We start from the raw sequence: 13270 nt of genomic DNA, 5'->3' as shown, positions 1-13270 counted from the left end.
ACTCCAGTTTGCAGAGCTGGTACACAGTGGAGCTGTTGTGTGTGGGCTTGGCTTAAATACAAGGTCTCCCACTGGTGACACCTCAGTTTCACCCAGACTGAACTCGGCCTCCTGTACTGCGACCTGCCTTCTAGGCCCGCTCTCTACCTGCCAGACCTTCAAAGCCCAGCTCCATATCAGGTTAGCTCAGGGGCCCCAGCTTGTGGGTTTCCAGTCACCACTCATCCCACAACTTATCTTTCCTTAAGTGTCTAAGAAAAAAGTTTTTATGATAAGACTTTCAAGCAGAGAAGTACGGAGCAAGTTTATGAGTTCTTTTACTCCCTGGACCCCTGTCCCTGTGCATCTGCTAGCAGCCTGGGGACTGCTCAGCCCCCATACAATAGGCATTCATAACCGACTACTGAGAAAATCAACTTGGAATGCCTTGAGCCTGTACACACACTGCACTTTCAGACGAAGGTGAGAGTCTGTTCAAAAAAAGAGGGTCTTATTATTCTTTTTCCCCCAGGGGAACTGGTAAAGGCATGTCAGACACCCCGTCTCCTCCCACCTCCATTACGGAACAAAAAGCTTACTTGGCAGGTACCCGGAGGTCTGGTTTCTGTTTAGCAGGGTCTCAGAAGGAAATGACTTTTCTCTGAAATTGTAGACGCCCAACCCAGCTGTGGCATTGTTAGACCTCAGGGTAAACAGGAAGCTTCCGGCCTCCGGTCCTTCACCTCCCTCTCCCAGACTATTGCAGATGGTAAAAGGGATGGTAAAAGGACAGCTGCTGGCCATAAAATCAGCCAGCCCCTTAGATCCCTAGAGAACAGCAACCAGATCTCCAAGGTTAGAGGAAACCGGGTCCTCCTGGGGTCGGACCAGGTGCGGCCACCTAGCCAGGGTCCTGGTGGAGGGCTCTCAGGCCTTGTAGTCATTTGTTTTGGTGGCTGAGACCAGTGTGAAGGCTACAGTGGGACTACATGACTGAATCTGAGTCATCTCTTCTGGTAGAGGGATGAAGGTCTTGATTTGTGCCCCAAACCAGGCAGAGCAGCCTTTGATGACAGAGGACCTCATGGCTGTTCTGAAGAGCTGGAACAGCACCCCAACACGTCTGCACGTGATTGAGGGGGAGCAGGGAGGAAATCCCAGGACTTGCAGCTGTTGCTGAGGGAGGGAGGGATGGCTGCCAGCAGGAGGACACTAGGGCAGGGATGATCAGCTTTTGCCAACAAGGGCACTTGGTGTCTTGGCAGGAGGCAGAGGGCTGCCCCGTGTGTATGTTTTCGGAAGCATTTGACTCTGGACCAACCTCTCAGCTGGGCTGGTGCTGCGGGGAGGGACGGAGACGCCGGCTGGCTGAGCTGACCACTCTCTCCCACAGAGGGTGCTGGGGCTCAGCCAGGAGCTTCCCTTTTGCTGGCAGGTTTCGCTTTCTGTCATGCTTGATCGGAGGGAGTGTGTCAAAATTCCAATTCTCAGGGTTCCCAGAAGCTGCTCATGACTGCCCATCGGTTTGGAACAGCTTCTACTTTTTGGCATTTCTGGCTCAAACAGGAATGGGAGATGACGAGACAGAGCCAAACTCTAAACGTGGCTCCAGGAAGGGACAGAAACAGCTCACAGGGCCATTGGCCTTCCTACATATTCAGTGACGTGTTCATCACCACAGGGGCCAGCACGCGGGCAGAGACCTCCCTGCCTTATTGACCCGCAATGCCCATTGCCGGCTCCTCCAGGCAAGCAAGGCTCTCTGGGTGGCAGGAAAGCGTGGCCTCTGGGTAACTCAGGCAGGACAGGGACCCTTATGGCGAGGGGTCCCTTCATTCCCCCCTCCAAGGTCAGATCACTGAAGTTACTCATGGAATGGAGGAGCTTTTTCCCTAACTGCCAAAAGCAGAACTGGAGACATTTCCTCTATTACCACGTGTTTAAACCTCCACCCAGGTATTTAGGCTTGGGTCATTCTGCTATTAAAAGCTGAAAGGGAACTACAAAGACTGCACAGTTCACGCCTGGCTGCCAGTAACAGCATCATTTCATTAAACACCCACCTTGTCCTCCCTGGTTTTAGAGATTCTCAACACAGTCCTTGGGTCGCATAGCCACATGCTGGGGCTCCTGCAGCATTCTTATTCATCATTTTTTGTCTTCATAAAACTTTTTCCTATCAATAAGTACATAATTCATGGACAAAATTCATCAGAGACATCCAGAAAAGATGGTTCCTCTATATTATTGCCAAGCCGGAGTTTGGGCATACAGGCCTATCAGCTGGAGCTTTGGGTGGAATTTACATTTGTGCATCCACAGGGATTGGCAGCAGCTGTGAACTGTCTGTCATGCTGGTTGGCTGGACAGGCTCAGGTATGCTTTAAACCTGCAACATGGTGTCTTCACATAGAGCCAAAATGGCCCTTCCTCTGCAATATGTCTGGGCCAGAACCAGAGGGGCTCTCTGTGACACACTCCTCGAACTCCCATGCAGCCATCAGGGAACGAGAGGGGTCCTAATGGAAGCAACAATGATTACTTCCACACTTCTGCATTAAGCCTCCAACTTGTCCCTTCAGACACCAGGTCATGTCCAAGGCAGGAAGTTGCAATGAAGGAGTAGTCCCAGGAACCAGTAAATCAGAAAGTAGCCTAGAATGCATCGGGTGACTGGAGAACAGGTTTTCCAGTTGTACAAAAGTCCCATGATACAATTTCTGGGGACTGTCTGTCGCAGCGGGAAGTTCCCTGCATGAGGCCTCTCAGGCGTGGTCTCCAGAGTTCTCAACAGCATCTCCCGACTCTGCAGCAAGTGTGCCGGAAACCAGTAGACGATAGGAGTGGAGGAGCCCAAGAACCTTGTGAGGACCTAGAAAGCACAAGGAGGGGAAGGCCCCCAGGTTTACTACCAGGTCACTGACTCAAACTGGCCCAGCTTGAGTTGATGCTGAAAAAGCTGCTCAGCAGAGCTTATGATCTGCGTTACACAGGTGTGACAACAGCCAGGCCACTGCCACACTACAAACATGGCTATGAACTCACTGCCAAAACGAGCCAATCAACACTAATAATTCCACCAGCTATTTTAGCCCAGGGCCTAGACTCAACTCTAGCTGTGACTTGGAGCTTGGCAACATGAGGAAAGGAGAGGTAGGGACCCTAAGATTCAACACTTTCCCTGCTAGAGGAGCCCAGAGTCAAGTCGCCAAAACACCTGCCTCAGCCAGCTTGACAGACACCTTAGTAAGATAATCCATCTCACGACACAGCATGCTAACTCCCCATTCCCCTGTGCCTCTCACACACTCCGCTAGAGGACGTCACAAAGTACTGCAGGAGGAAGAAAGTGTGACAGCGAGGTCAGCAGGGGGACACAGGACTCTCTTAGAGTGAGACTGAAACTGGAGCCACAGCCCAGAACAGGATGTCACACATGAGATCAAACTCCCCACTCCTCCATCACCACAACCACCCCAAGACCCAGACACATGCTTGAACGCTGGGCACCTGCCTGGGCTCAGTATCCCTTCCAGAAGCCAACAGTCAGGACACCCATGTGGGGGCAATGACACCCAAGGGAGGGTGCCAGAGATGGCCTGAGCTGCAGCTCAAGTCTCAGTGGGAGCAGACTCTTCCGTCACTCTTGTGTCTTTGCCCTTCCATTGCTGGAATGTTCTTCCTCTGCCATGTAATTTTGGGCCTTACACAGAAAATTCCTACCTGCTCTTCAGGTCACAGCTAAGGGGCCTTCCTCAACTCCCTTAGTGAGTTCACCAAGGCTTCCTCTTTTCTTTCACAATATTTTTTTTCCACTCCCAAAACAGCAATCCCTTTCATCCTTCTGTCCCTAATGTTATCTGTTAAATGTCTCCCTCTATTTACCGTAAGATCCACTAGAGCAGAACTTTTCTTATTCCTGTTCCATCTGGCACAAAGACTCCCCAGCCCTGCCCCCAGCAAATACTGTATGAAAAGTCATGGACATGGGCCCGGCGGCGTGGCCTAGCGGCTAAAGTCCTCGCCTTGAACGCCCCGGGATCCCATATGGGCGCCGGTTCTAATCCCGGCAGCTCCACTTCCCATCCACCTCCCTGCTTGTGGCCTGGGAAAAGCAGTGGAGGACGGCCCAAAGCTTTGGGACCCTGCACCCGCGTGGGAGACCCGGAAGAGGTTCCTGGTTCCTGGCTTCGGACTGGCGCACCGGCCCGTTGCGGCTCACTTGGGGAGTGAATCATCGGATGGAAGATCTTCCTCTCTGTCTCTCCTGCTCTCTGTATATCCGGCTTTCCAATAACAATAAAATCTTAAAAAAAAAAGTCACAGACAGGTCACTCAGGCGAGTGGCTTCAGCCATCTTTCCTGTCCTCAGCTGGGGCTCTCCCTGGAGTCACCCTCCCCCCTGGCCAGGATGCCGGCTCACCTGCACGTGCATGCATAGCCCTCCGAACAGCAACAGCACGGCCGCGTGCACGAGGTAGACAAACACTTGAGGACTGAGGAATCCAGGACCCGGCTTCTCCAGAGCCTCATTCCTGCTCCTTCGAAGGCCCAGTGTAAGGCAGAGCCAAGGGTGGGTGGTCACATATGTCCAAGTTGCCCAGGCGACCAGGATGGCCACTGGGGCAGCCAGTAGAAAATTAGGCAGTTGTTTGAGTTCATAGTACCTCAGAAAGCCAACATTCCAGTAGACATCCTGGATATAGTTGTAGATCAGGGGGAGGGCCCAGGAACACCAAGGCGGCTCCCTTCCCCCAGCAACCCGATAGCCCTTGTCCACTGCTAACTGCACCAAGGGCTTGGGAATGGGGAGGCTTGCGCCCCGCACACAGAACCGGCTGTAGGCATAATACTGAAAGAGCACAAAGGGAAGGCCGAGTGCAAGCACCGACAGACACACAGAGGTCATCAGCTTCCAGAGCGGTCTCAGGGCACTCCGCACTCCAACAGCAGAAAAGAAGCCTCGACACTGAGTGTGCAGGAGGAAGCCAACATTGACTAGCCCGTTGGAGCGTGCACCGGTGGCCAGAGCAAAGAGGAGCCCACTCACCCAGACTCGGCCCCTCTCTAGCTGCCCCAGGGCACTGAAAGTCAGGAAGGCGAATAGAGCTTCAGAGTAGCCGGCTGCCAGGAACACACTGGCGGGGCTCAGGCAGAAGAGCAGCGCAGCGTAGAAGGCCTGGCGGGGACAGTGCAGAACCAGACGGCCCAGGTCATGCAGCGCCAGTGCGGCCAGCACAAAGAACAAGGAATTGAGCAACGCGACTGAAATCAGTAGGCAACTTCTCAGGCTCAGGAACCCTCGCAGGGGTCTCAACACCTCGGTCCCCACCAGCAGCGCCAAGGGGAAACCTGGGAAGAAGGCGAAGTTGTGCTCGTAGAGGTAGCCATGCTCAGCGATGAACAGGAAGTGCTCAGCATCCCAGCGAGACAGGCCGCCCAGGAGAACCTCCACAGCCTGGTCCACACAGCCTGAGGGGGCCAGGCGGGGAGGAGAAAAGGCTTCCGCGCGATGATCCGGGATGATGGCATTGAAGACAGCCTGGGGAGTGGAGCAGAAAGAGCAAGGACTTTACTGGAAAGAAAATAGTAATTCTCATGTAACAAAATATGGAGGAACAGACTTGAGGGTGGGAATGAAAAGTAGAGTTTGCATCAGTTGGATCTGAGAGTACAATGCTGTGTGGATAGTGAAAGGTAGGAGCCTGTGGGTCAGAAGAGATTTGGAGTCATAAGTGCATGGATAGAATTAACTAATTTATAAGGCAGAGTAATGAAGAAAGAGAAATCTTCCATCTGCTGGTTCACCCCCAAACAGCCATAACAGCCAGGCTGAAGCCAGCAGTCTGGAACTCCATTCGGGTCTTCCTTGTAGGTGGCAGGGACTCAAGTACTTGGGCTGTCACCTGTTGTTTCCCAGGCACGCTAGCAGGGAGCTGGATGGGAAACAGTGCAGCTGTTTCCAGCACTCCAGTATGGGATGCTATGGTGCTGGAACACACACTGGGTGCCTGGAGAGAGCTGAAGGGCATGAGACTGAATGAGACTCAGACGAGAGGTCTGAGAACTGAGCCGTGGACATGCCAGCGCTCTCAGGCTACAAAGAGGGTGAGCATCCACCAGGGAAAGCAAAGGAAGCCGGTGAGGAGGGGGAAGCCCAGGAGAGCAGCCGAGTGAAGCAGGGGGGCAAACAACACCGAGAGGAGGATGATTACTGAAAATGGAACCTGGATTTAGAAGGTCGCTGGTGAATTTGACAAGAGCATTCAGTGGGATGAGCAGACCTCCCTAGATGGGGTACGGCAGAGATGGAAGGAAAACGGGAGATAACATATGCAGACCGCTTTGAGGAGTCTTGCTGTAAAGGAGAGCAGAAGAATGGAGTCAAGAGAAATTTTGTCTTTTTTTTTCTAAAGATTTATTTATTTTTATTGGAAACTCAGAAATATAGAGAGGATGAGAGACAGAGAAGAAGATCTTCCGTCTGATGATTCACTCCCCAAGTGGCTGCAATGGTCGGTGCTGTGCTGATCCGAAGCCAGGAGCCAGGAGTTTCTTTCAGGACTCCCTACCAAGGCTTTGGGCCATCTTCGACTGCTTTCCCAGGCCACAAGCAAGGAGAAGCAGAGCAGCCGGGATGTGAACCAATGCCCTGCACGGACTTTAGGTGAGGACTTCAGCCACTAGGCTACTGCACTGCGCCCCAAATAAATAAATCTCAAAAAAAGAAAGAGAAAACTGACATCAAGTGCTGCCGAAGACAGATGGTACATCCCACTCCAACAGAAGAGGCTCTGCTCAGAGGTGCAGAGCACAGTGGGAGGAAACAGAAAGTCTCTTCCAACACTTTCCGTTTTTCTGAGTTTTCATTCGGGAAACTAAGTTTTCAGTTAAGTGAGTAACCAGGGAAAGTTGTTCTAAATTTGAGGAAAGTGCAGAAGGAGTAAAACAAGGTACCTTGGTTCCCAAAATAGACTGTGTACTGGAATGATGGGGGAGGGGCGGGTGGTGTTAAAAAATACCCATGTCTGAGCCTCTTCCCCAGAGATAATGCCTTCAAGGGACTGGGGTATAGCCAGACTGAAAACAGCACTGGCAGCGTTTCAAAAGCTCCCTTGCTCCGGTGGTTCTGATGTGCAAAAAAACTGGGGAGAACGAGAGGCCTGATGGACCAGAAATGTGGTAAGGCTTGGCTTAGTGATCCTGAATGAAAAAGATTAGCTGGCACAGCTGTGTTTTGCTCTGGGCAGATGCAGACAAAGGGAAGGCAGATCACTGGAGTTAAGTGAGGCCAGGCCTTTGTACTGTGCATAAGGTACAGGAAGGGGGAAGCCGGAGAGGGGAGTCCTCACGCACAGCAACGGGGCAGGCCGTGGCGGGAGGAGGGCGCTGAGGCCGTGCAGCTGGTGAGAGATGGGGAAATGGTGGCAGGATCAACGGGCTATCAACCCTGAGAAGGTGGAAGAATACTGACCCGTAGGATACTGCAGACAGTGAGCTGAAAACTAAGAGTAGTCAGAGACTGTGATGCTTCAAATTGAGATGAGCAACGCCGGCAGCCCATAGTTAAATCCCGGGTAGAGTCCTACTGATGGGCACGGGAAGGCAGTGCACACAACCCAAGTGCCTGGGCCCCTCTCACCCGCGTGGGAGACCTGTATGGAGTTCCTAGATGCTGGCTTTGCCCTGGCTCAGACCTGGCTATTGTAGCTAATTGTAGAGTGAACCAGCACATGGAAGATGTCTGTCTATCCCACTCTGCCACTTTATCTTTCAAATAAATGAATCTTTTTTAAAAATTGAGATTTGGGCCTGGTGCAGTGACCTAGTGGCTAAAGTCCTTGCCTTGAACATGCCAGGATCCCATATGGGCACTGGTTCTAATCCCAGCGGCCCCGCTTTCCATCCAGCTCCTTGCTTGTGGCCTGGGAAAGCAGTGGAGGACGGCCCAAAGCCTTGGGACACTACACCCGTGTGTGAGACTTGGAAAAAGTTCTTGGCTCCTGGCTTCAGACTGGTATAGCAAAAGGCCGTTGTGGTCACTTAGGGAGTAAATCATCGGACAGAAGATCTTTTTGTCTGTCTTTTCTCCTCTCTGTATATCTGACTTTGCAATAAAAAAAAAATAATAATAATAAGTATTTTTTAAAATTGAGATTTGAGAGGAGGTGGGAGAACAGCATATGAAGAGGACAAGAACACAAGGGGGCTGGCGCAATGGCTCAACTGGCAAACCTTTCACCTTCAAGTGTTGGCATCTCATGTAGGTGCCAGTTTGTTCCTGGCCATTCCACCCACTTCCCATCCAGCTCCCTGCTTGTGGCCTGGGAAAGCAGTCGAGGACGACCCAAGGCCTTGGGGCCCTGCACCCATGTGGGAGACCCAGAAGAAGTTCCTGGCTCCTGGCTCCGGCTTGGCTTAGCTCCATTTTGGGAGTGAACCAGTGAATGGAAGATCTTTCTTTGTGTCTCTCCTCTCCGTAAATTTCATCTGTCTTTCCAATACAAATTAATATATTTTTTTAAATTTTCCACTTAAAGCTGGGAATCGGGTAGAAGTGAAATAGCTTCCTACTCAATACATGTCTGCCTTTGTGCTCCTCTATGTTGTGAGCTACTTAAGGCGCTAGACCATCTGGTACAATCTTTAGACCATTATGGGTAATTAAAACCCTGGTGGCTGGGCAAGCACACTGTTTCCAATACCACCATCCCAGCGAGAATCCAGCTGTCCTGGCTCCTCCTCCCAGGAGCTGATCTACAGGCCTGTGTCTGTGGGTCAGAGCCACCACTGAGCCAGTCTCCGAGGCCTGGCAACAGGGGCTCATTTCTGAGGCTTCTCTTTTTGGTCAGTTTCCTTATCAGGCCACTTCAAACAGTGCAACCAAACGGGACAGTAGTGACAGTCACAGATGCCAGTCACAGATAATAGCCCCAGCTCCAACTGGAGGACAATTTGAACTAAACCTGGAACCCAGAAATATGTTCTGAGCCTCATATTGTGGTAGGGGCAGAGGGAGCGAGGAAAGGAGCTCTCCGCGGAAGGACCAGCTACAAGCTGCAGAAAAGGGACCTGGTAACAGAGGCACATACAGTTACCTCCGTGCAACACCCCTGGGAGGGTGTACATGTGCAGTCAACATGAGGCAAACAGGGCATTAAGAGGATCCTTCAAAGGTTCCTGCTTGCTTTCCAACTAAGAAGTCTAGGTCTCCATGATGCCAAACATGGTGGGGCACACCTGGGAGGTAGAGGGAGGAGGAGACGGGGACTACTCTTAACCTGGCCCAGCCATGCAGCCACAGCATCAGGGTCAGGACACGGCTTCTGAGCTCTAGCCTGGGCTCAGAGACTGACCTGCAACACCAGAGTCAGGACACGGCAGTGGACAGCAAACCTCAGCACCTCTCTCCGGGACGGGTCCAAAGGCCACATCTTGTTCGCTACCAGGAATCCAGGCGAACAGCTACTGGCCTCCAGCTCCCGCAGGCTCCCAAACTCTGAAACCCAAGAAGGAAAACGTCACACAGGGCCCAATGCAGAGCAATGACGGGACGCCTTACAGGAGCCTCCCCGTGTGCTAACTGCAGCAGAGCTAACCATGGAACTGCCCGGGCAGTATAACAACATCCTGAAGGTGGATGGGACTGCCGAGTGTCTCAATCAAGCACATTCACACCAGAAAAGTCCCACACAAGGTGTGAAGCTGCAATGCTAAACTTCTCCACAAGACTGCTGAGAGAGCCCTTAAGGGGGAACTAGAGGACTTGCTTCAAGCCCTGACTATGTCACTAGCCAGTTCCTGTTTCCTGAGCCGGTTATTTATGCATCAAATGGGATCACACTATCTTTTCTGCCATGAAATGGACTAACGTGGGAAGGGCTACACCCATCCAGGATGCAGTGGCTATTATTTGGCATGTGCCCCTTCCCTCATGCCCAGAATAATAAACTACCTCCCAAACCAGAATCCCAGAAGTCGGGCACAGGAGCGTTCTGGAAGACCATAATGACTACACACTCCGGCTTAGTGCTCTGATGTGTGTTCAGCTGGTTTGTAAAACTAAGTGGAGAAGGAAAAGCAAGCCACCACGCAGCAGGCCTTCAGCCAGCTCTCACAGCTCAAACCAACCTAGGCTAAAGACCAGGGCCACTACTAGAAAGGGAGAAAACCTCTCTCCTGCCTCTGTGGTCAAGGCAGCAATGTGTAAACAATGGCAAAGCTACCCTGAGGCAAGGAATGAACTTCTAAGACATTTTGAAACAATTCCTTAAAGAAATGGCAATAATTCCTCCAGAACTTCCAAATGCCAGCTTGGGGAACGAGGACAGAGGCCAACAATACCACAAGCAGCTCACTGACTTGGGATGAAGAACAACACTCAAGAGAAAACTACCCAGGTGCCAGCGTCTCTGGCTGCGGCTGGTGACACCGGCTCCCCGTGTGGGCCTGTTGAAGTCCTGGCTCTTCCATTTGCATCTAGCTCCCTGCCAATTCACCTGTGGAAGCAGCAGCAGTTGATCCAAGTACTCGGGCCCTCCATCACACGTGGGGGACACAGATATTGCTCCAAGCTCCTGACTTCCATCTGGCCCAGTCCTGCTGTTCAGACCATCAGGGGAGTAAACCAGCGGATAGAAGCGCTCTTTGTTTCTCTATAATCCTGCCTTTCAAATAAATAAATCTTGAAAACAAACAAACTTCAGGGCCCAGCGCAATGGCTCAATGGCTAAATCCTCACCTTGCAAGCACCAGGACCCCATATGGGTATTGGTTTGTGTCCTGGCTGCTCAACTTCCCATCCAGCACCCTGCCTATGGCCTGGGAAAGCAGTCGAAGACGGCCCAAAGCCTTGGGACCCTGCACTCAAGAAGCTCCTGGCTTCATGTCAGCTCAGTTCCAGCCATTGTGGCCATTTGGAAAGTGAACCAGCACATGGAAGATATTTCTTTCCATCTCTCCATAAATCTGACCTGCCTTTCCAATAAAAAAAAATCTTTTAAAAAAGTTAAAAGTTAACAAGAGATACAAAACTTTTCCTTCAGCTCTAACTTGTTTGTGCAGTTCTCTGGTTCTCACTAGATTATGTGCTAGGCTCTGGTCGCCCTTTGCCTGGCTGTCCGTATTACTAGTGCTCATTTAAGTGCTTTAGGGGGGCAGGGCCAGAAGCCTGTGTGCTACACAAGTAGCAGAGTCAGGACAGGGCATCACAAGTTCACCACATTGACATACAAAATAATTGCTCCAAGTATTCCTCCCTCACATCTCAAAAACAACAGTACTCCCTCCTTGGCACAAGAGGGCGCCCATGGCCCACTCCAGCACCGGAGGCCTGAAGGAAGGGAGGGGCCGCCGACTGCACGCCGGTTTGCTCCTGAACATGGAGTTCCTTGGCAAGCTGCTGAGAGATCCCGAGAGCAGCGGCAGCATGTTATCTAGCCATCATGTCCAACATCGGACTTGCTGAGCTTAGAGAAACCACTGCAGTCACGCTTAACCTCGCACAGCTACTGCTGCCCTTTTTTCTGGGTGCCCTCTTTGATTCCTGGGGTTCCCACCCACATGCAGAAGGGAAGTTGGGCACACACGCAAAAAAAAGCACTTAACCCACCTCTGCTTCTGGACCGGACTTGGCATTCTTCCTCTCCCCAGGCTCAAGCGTGGCCTCAGTGACCACAGGCTTGGTTTGTAGCGCCCCACCCCTTAACTTACAGGGGAACCAAGTAAAAACAAAAGAAAACTTGTCAACAACCCAGGCTCTTTCACGGACTGGTTTCACTCTTTTCTAGATCTCTTAGACACGGTGAGGCCAGCATAATTGCCATCGCCATTTTATGGATGTAAAAACTGAGGTTCACTGGAGTCAAGTGACACACCCGAGGGTCCTTAAACAGTGTGAAAGGGGGTTTGCTTCTGGAAACCTCACGGTGCCTGTCCTCACTGGCGACCAGAGGGGATGCGATCCGTCCACATCAGGCCTACAGCCCAGGCCCCCCAATGCCTAGCCCAATGAGAGCCCGAGCTTGCTGCGGACGCTCAGTGTAGGCGGCCTAACTCAGAATCTGGGACAGCCAGCAAGCAGCACAGGAGGCCCGGACTCTCGGGGAGCGGGGGGGAACGAACAAGCTCTGCGGGTGAAGTCGCTCGCGCCTGGGTCCTCACGGTCAGAGGCCTTCGCGGGCCGTCACCAGTCAGAGCCGCCGTCTGACAGCCCTGTGGTGTAGGAAGCTCGTTCTAGCTTGCTCCTTCCAGACACCAGCCCTACCGGAGACCAGGCAAACCCCCCTCACGCCGAAGAAGCCAAAGCCCCCGGGGAAGCTGCTCCCGTGGGAGCCCGCTGAACCCCGGCAGGGAAGACGGCCGGAAGCAGGCGAGGGCGCGGGACTGGAAAAGGAAGAGGCGGCGCCCGAGGCTGCTATGGCGGAGGGGCGGGGCTGCCCGTTCCTCCGCGGCCGCACTCCCATTTTTCTCAGCCATCGTTGACAGTTTTTCCTCCTCCCCGACCCCCGCTACAACTCCAGGGTCCACGAGCCGGCGCCCGGCACTCTGCGTCAGCCGGTCTCCACTTCCCCGTCAGGGCCTAGACCTCAGCTCCTTCATCCGGGAGGCCGAGCGATCCGCGCGTGCGCGCTGGCTCCACCGAGGCAGCCCCGCCCCGCTCCTGCCCGGACTCGAATTGCCCCCGCCTCCCTGCGAGGCGGCCATGTTGGCTCCGAATGAGGCAGTCGGGGAACGTGGCTCGGCGCCCCCGCGCCTCCCGGTGCAGCACCTTCCCGCCCTGGTGACACCTGAAGTTGCCTCTCGCACCTCCCCCGCTTTCAATTTGCGCGCCCCGGCTACTGGCCCAGAGTCGATGTTATCCCAGTTCCGTTCCTCAACCGTTCACTGAGTTCCCATGTGGGCAGAGCCTCTTGGTTGGCTGCCCTGTGGGCTCTCCCCAGAAGCCAGAGCCGCACGTTTTCTGGCTCTCAGGCAACAACTCAGCACAGACCTTAGCACCCATGGGTGTCTTCGGGAATAGTGAAAGAAAAGCTTTCCTGGGGATTTGCGCGGCCAGCACTTCCTCGCGTTCTGGGCGTGAAGAAAGTGTATGTGTGTGATGGGGGGGCTTGTCTTCTCCCTCCTCCCGCCGCCGGGACCTTCAGCTCTGCTTGGGTTGTCAGCCTACTTCAGGTGCCTAACGAGCATAGTAGAGGAGCCTCAGAGACCCCCACCCTCACGCCCAGGACTCCTTTCTCCCCCTCGCTCAAGCCGTGTCTCTCGTGGGAAGTGGGACCAAAAAAAAAAAAAA

The 13270-nt window shown here is 53.0% G+C and overlaps 1 protein-coding gene across 1 annotated transcript; it reads right to left on the bottom strand.

Annotated features, from left to right (window-relative positions):
• Positions 1-2523: 2523 nt before the first annotated feature.
• Positions 2524-12050, bottom strand: PIGV (phosphatidylinositol glycan anchor biosynthesis class V). Its single transcript, XM_004592211.4, has 4 exons — positions 11591-12050; positions 9336-9478; positions 4403-5521; positions 2524-2851 (listed from the first exon to the last, which is right to left on the bottom strand). Exons 2-4 carry the CDS (start codon positions 9411-9413, stop codon positions 2570-2572), a joined length of 1479 nt encoding a protein of 492 aa, XP_004592268.2. The 5' UTR covers positions 9414-9478; positions 11591-12050; the 3' UTR covers positions 2524-2569.
• Positions 12051-13270: the final 1220 nt, after the last annotated feature.

This window comes from Ochotona princeps, chromosome 2, assembly GCF_030435755.1.
Source record: "Ochotona princeps isolate mOchPri1 chromosome 2, mOchPri1.hap1, whole genome shotgun sequence".
Classification (NCBI taxonomy): domain Eukaryota; kingdom Metazoa; phylum Chordata; class Mammalia; order Lagomorpha; family Ochotonidae; genus Ochotona; species Ochotona princeps.
The sequence above is the reverse complement of the archived record's forward strand: the minus strand, read 5'-3'. Positions and strand labels throughout refer to the sequence as shown.

Coding starts and splice junctions, on each gene's coding strand:
- PIGV (XM_004592211.4), bottom strand. CDS start 9,413: ATGTGGCCTTTGGACCCGTCCCGGAGAGAGGTGCTGAGGTTTGCTGTC. Junction 5,522..9,335: donor TCCTGACTCTGGTGTTGCAG/GTCAGTCTCTGA, acceptor TCCACTCCCCAG/GCTGTCTTCAATGCCATCAT. Junction 2,852..4,402: donor GGCTATGCATGCACGTGCAG/GTGAGCCGGCAT, acceptor TGTGCTTTCTAG/GTCCTCACAAGGTTCTTGGG.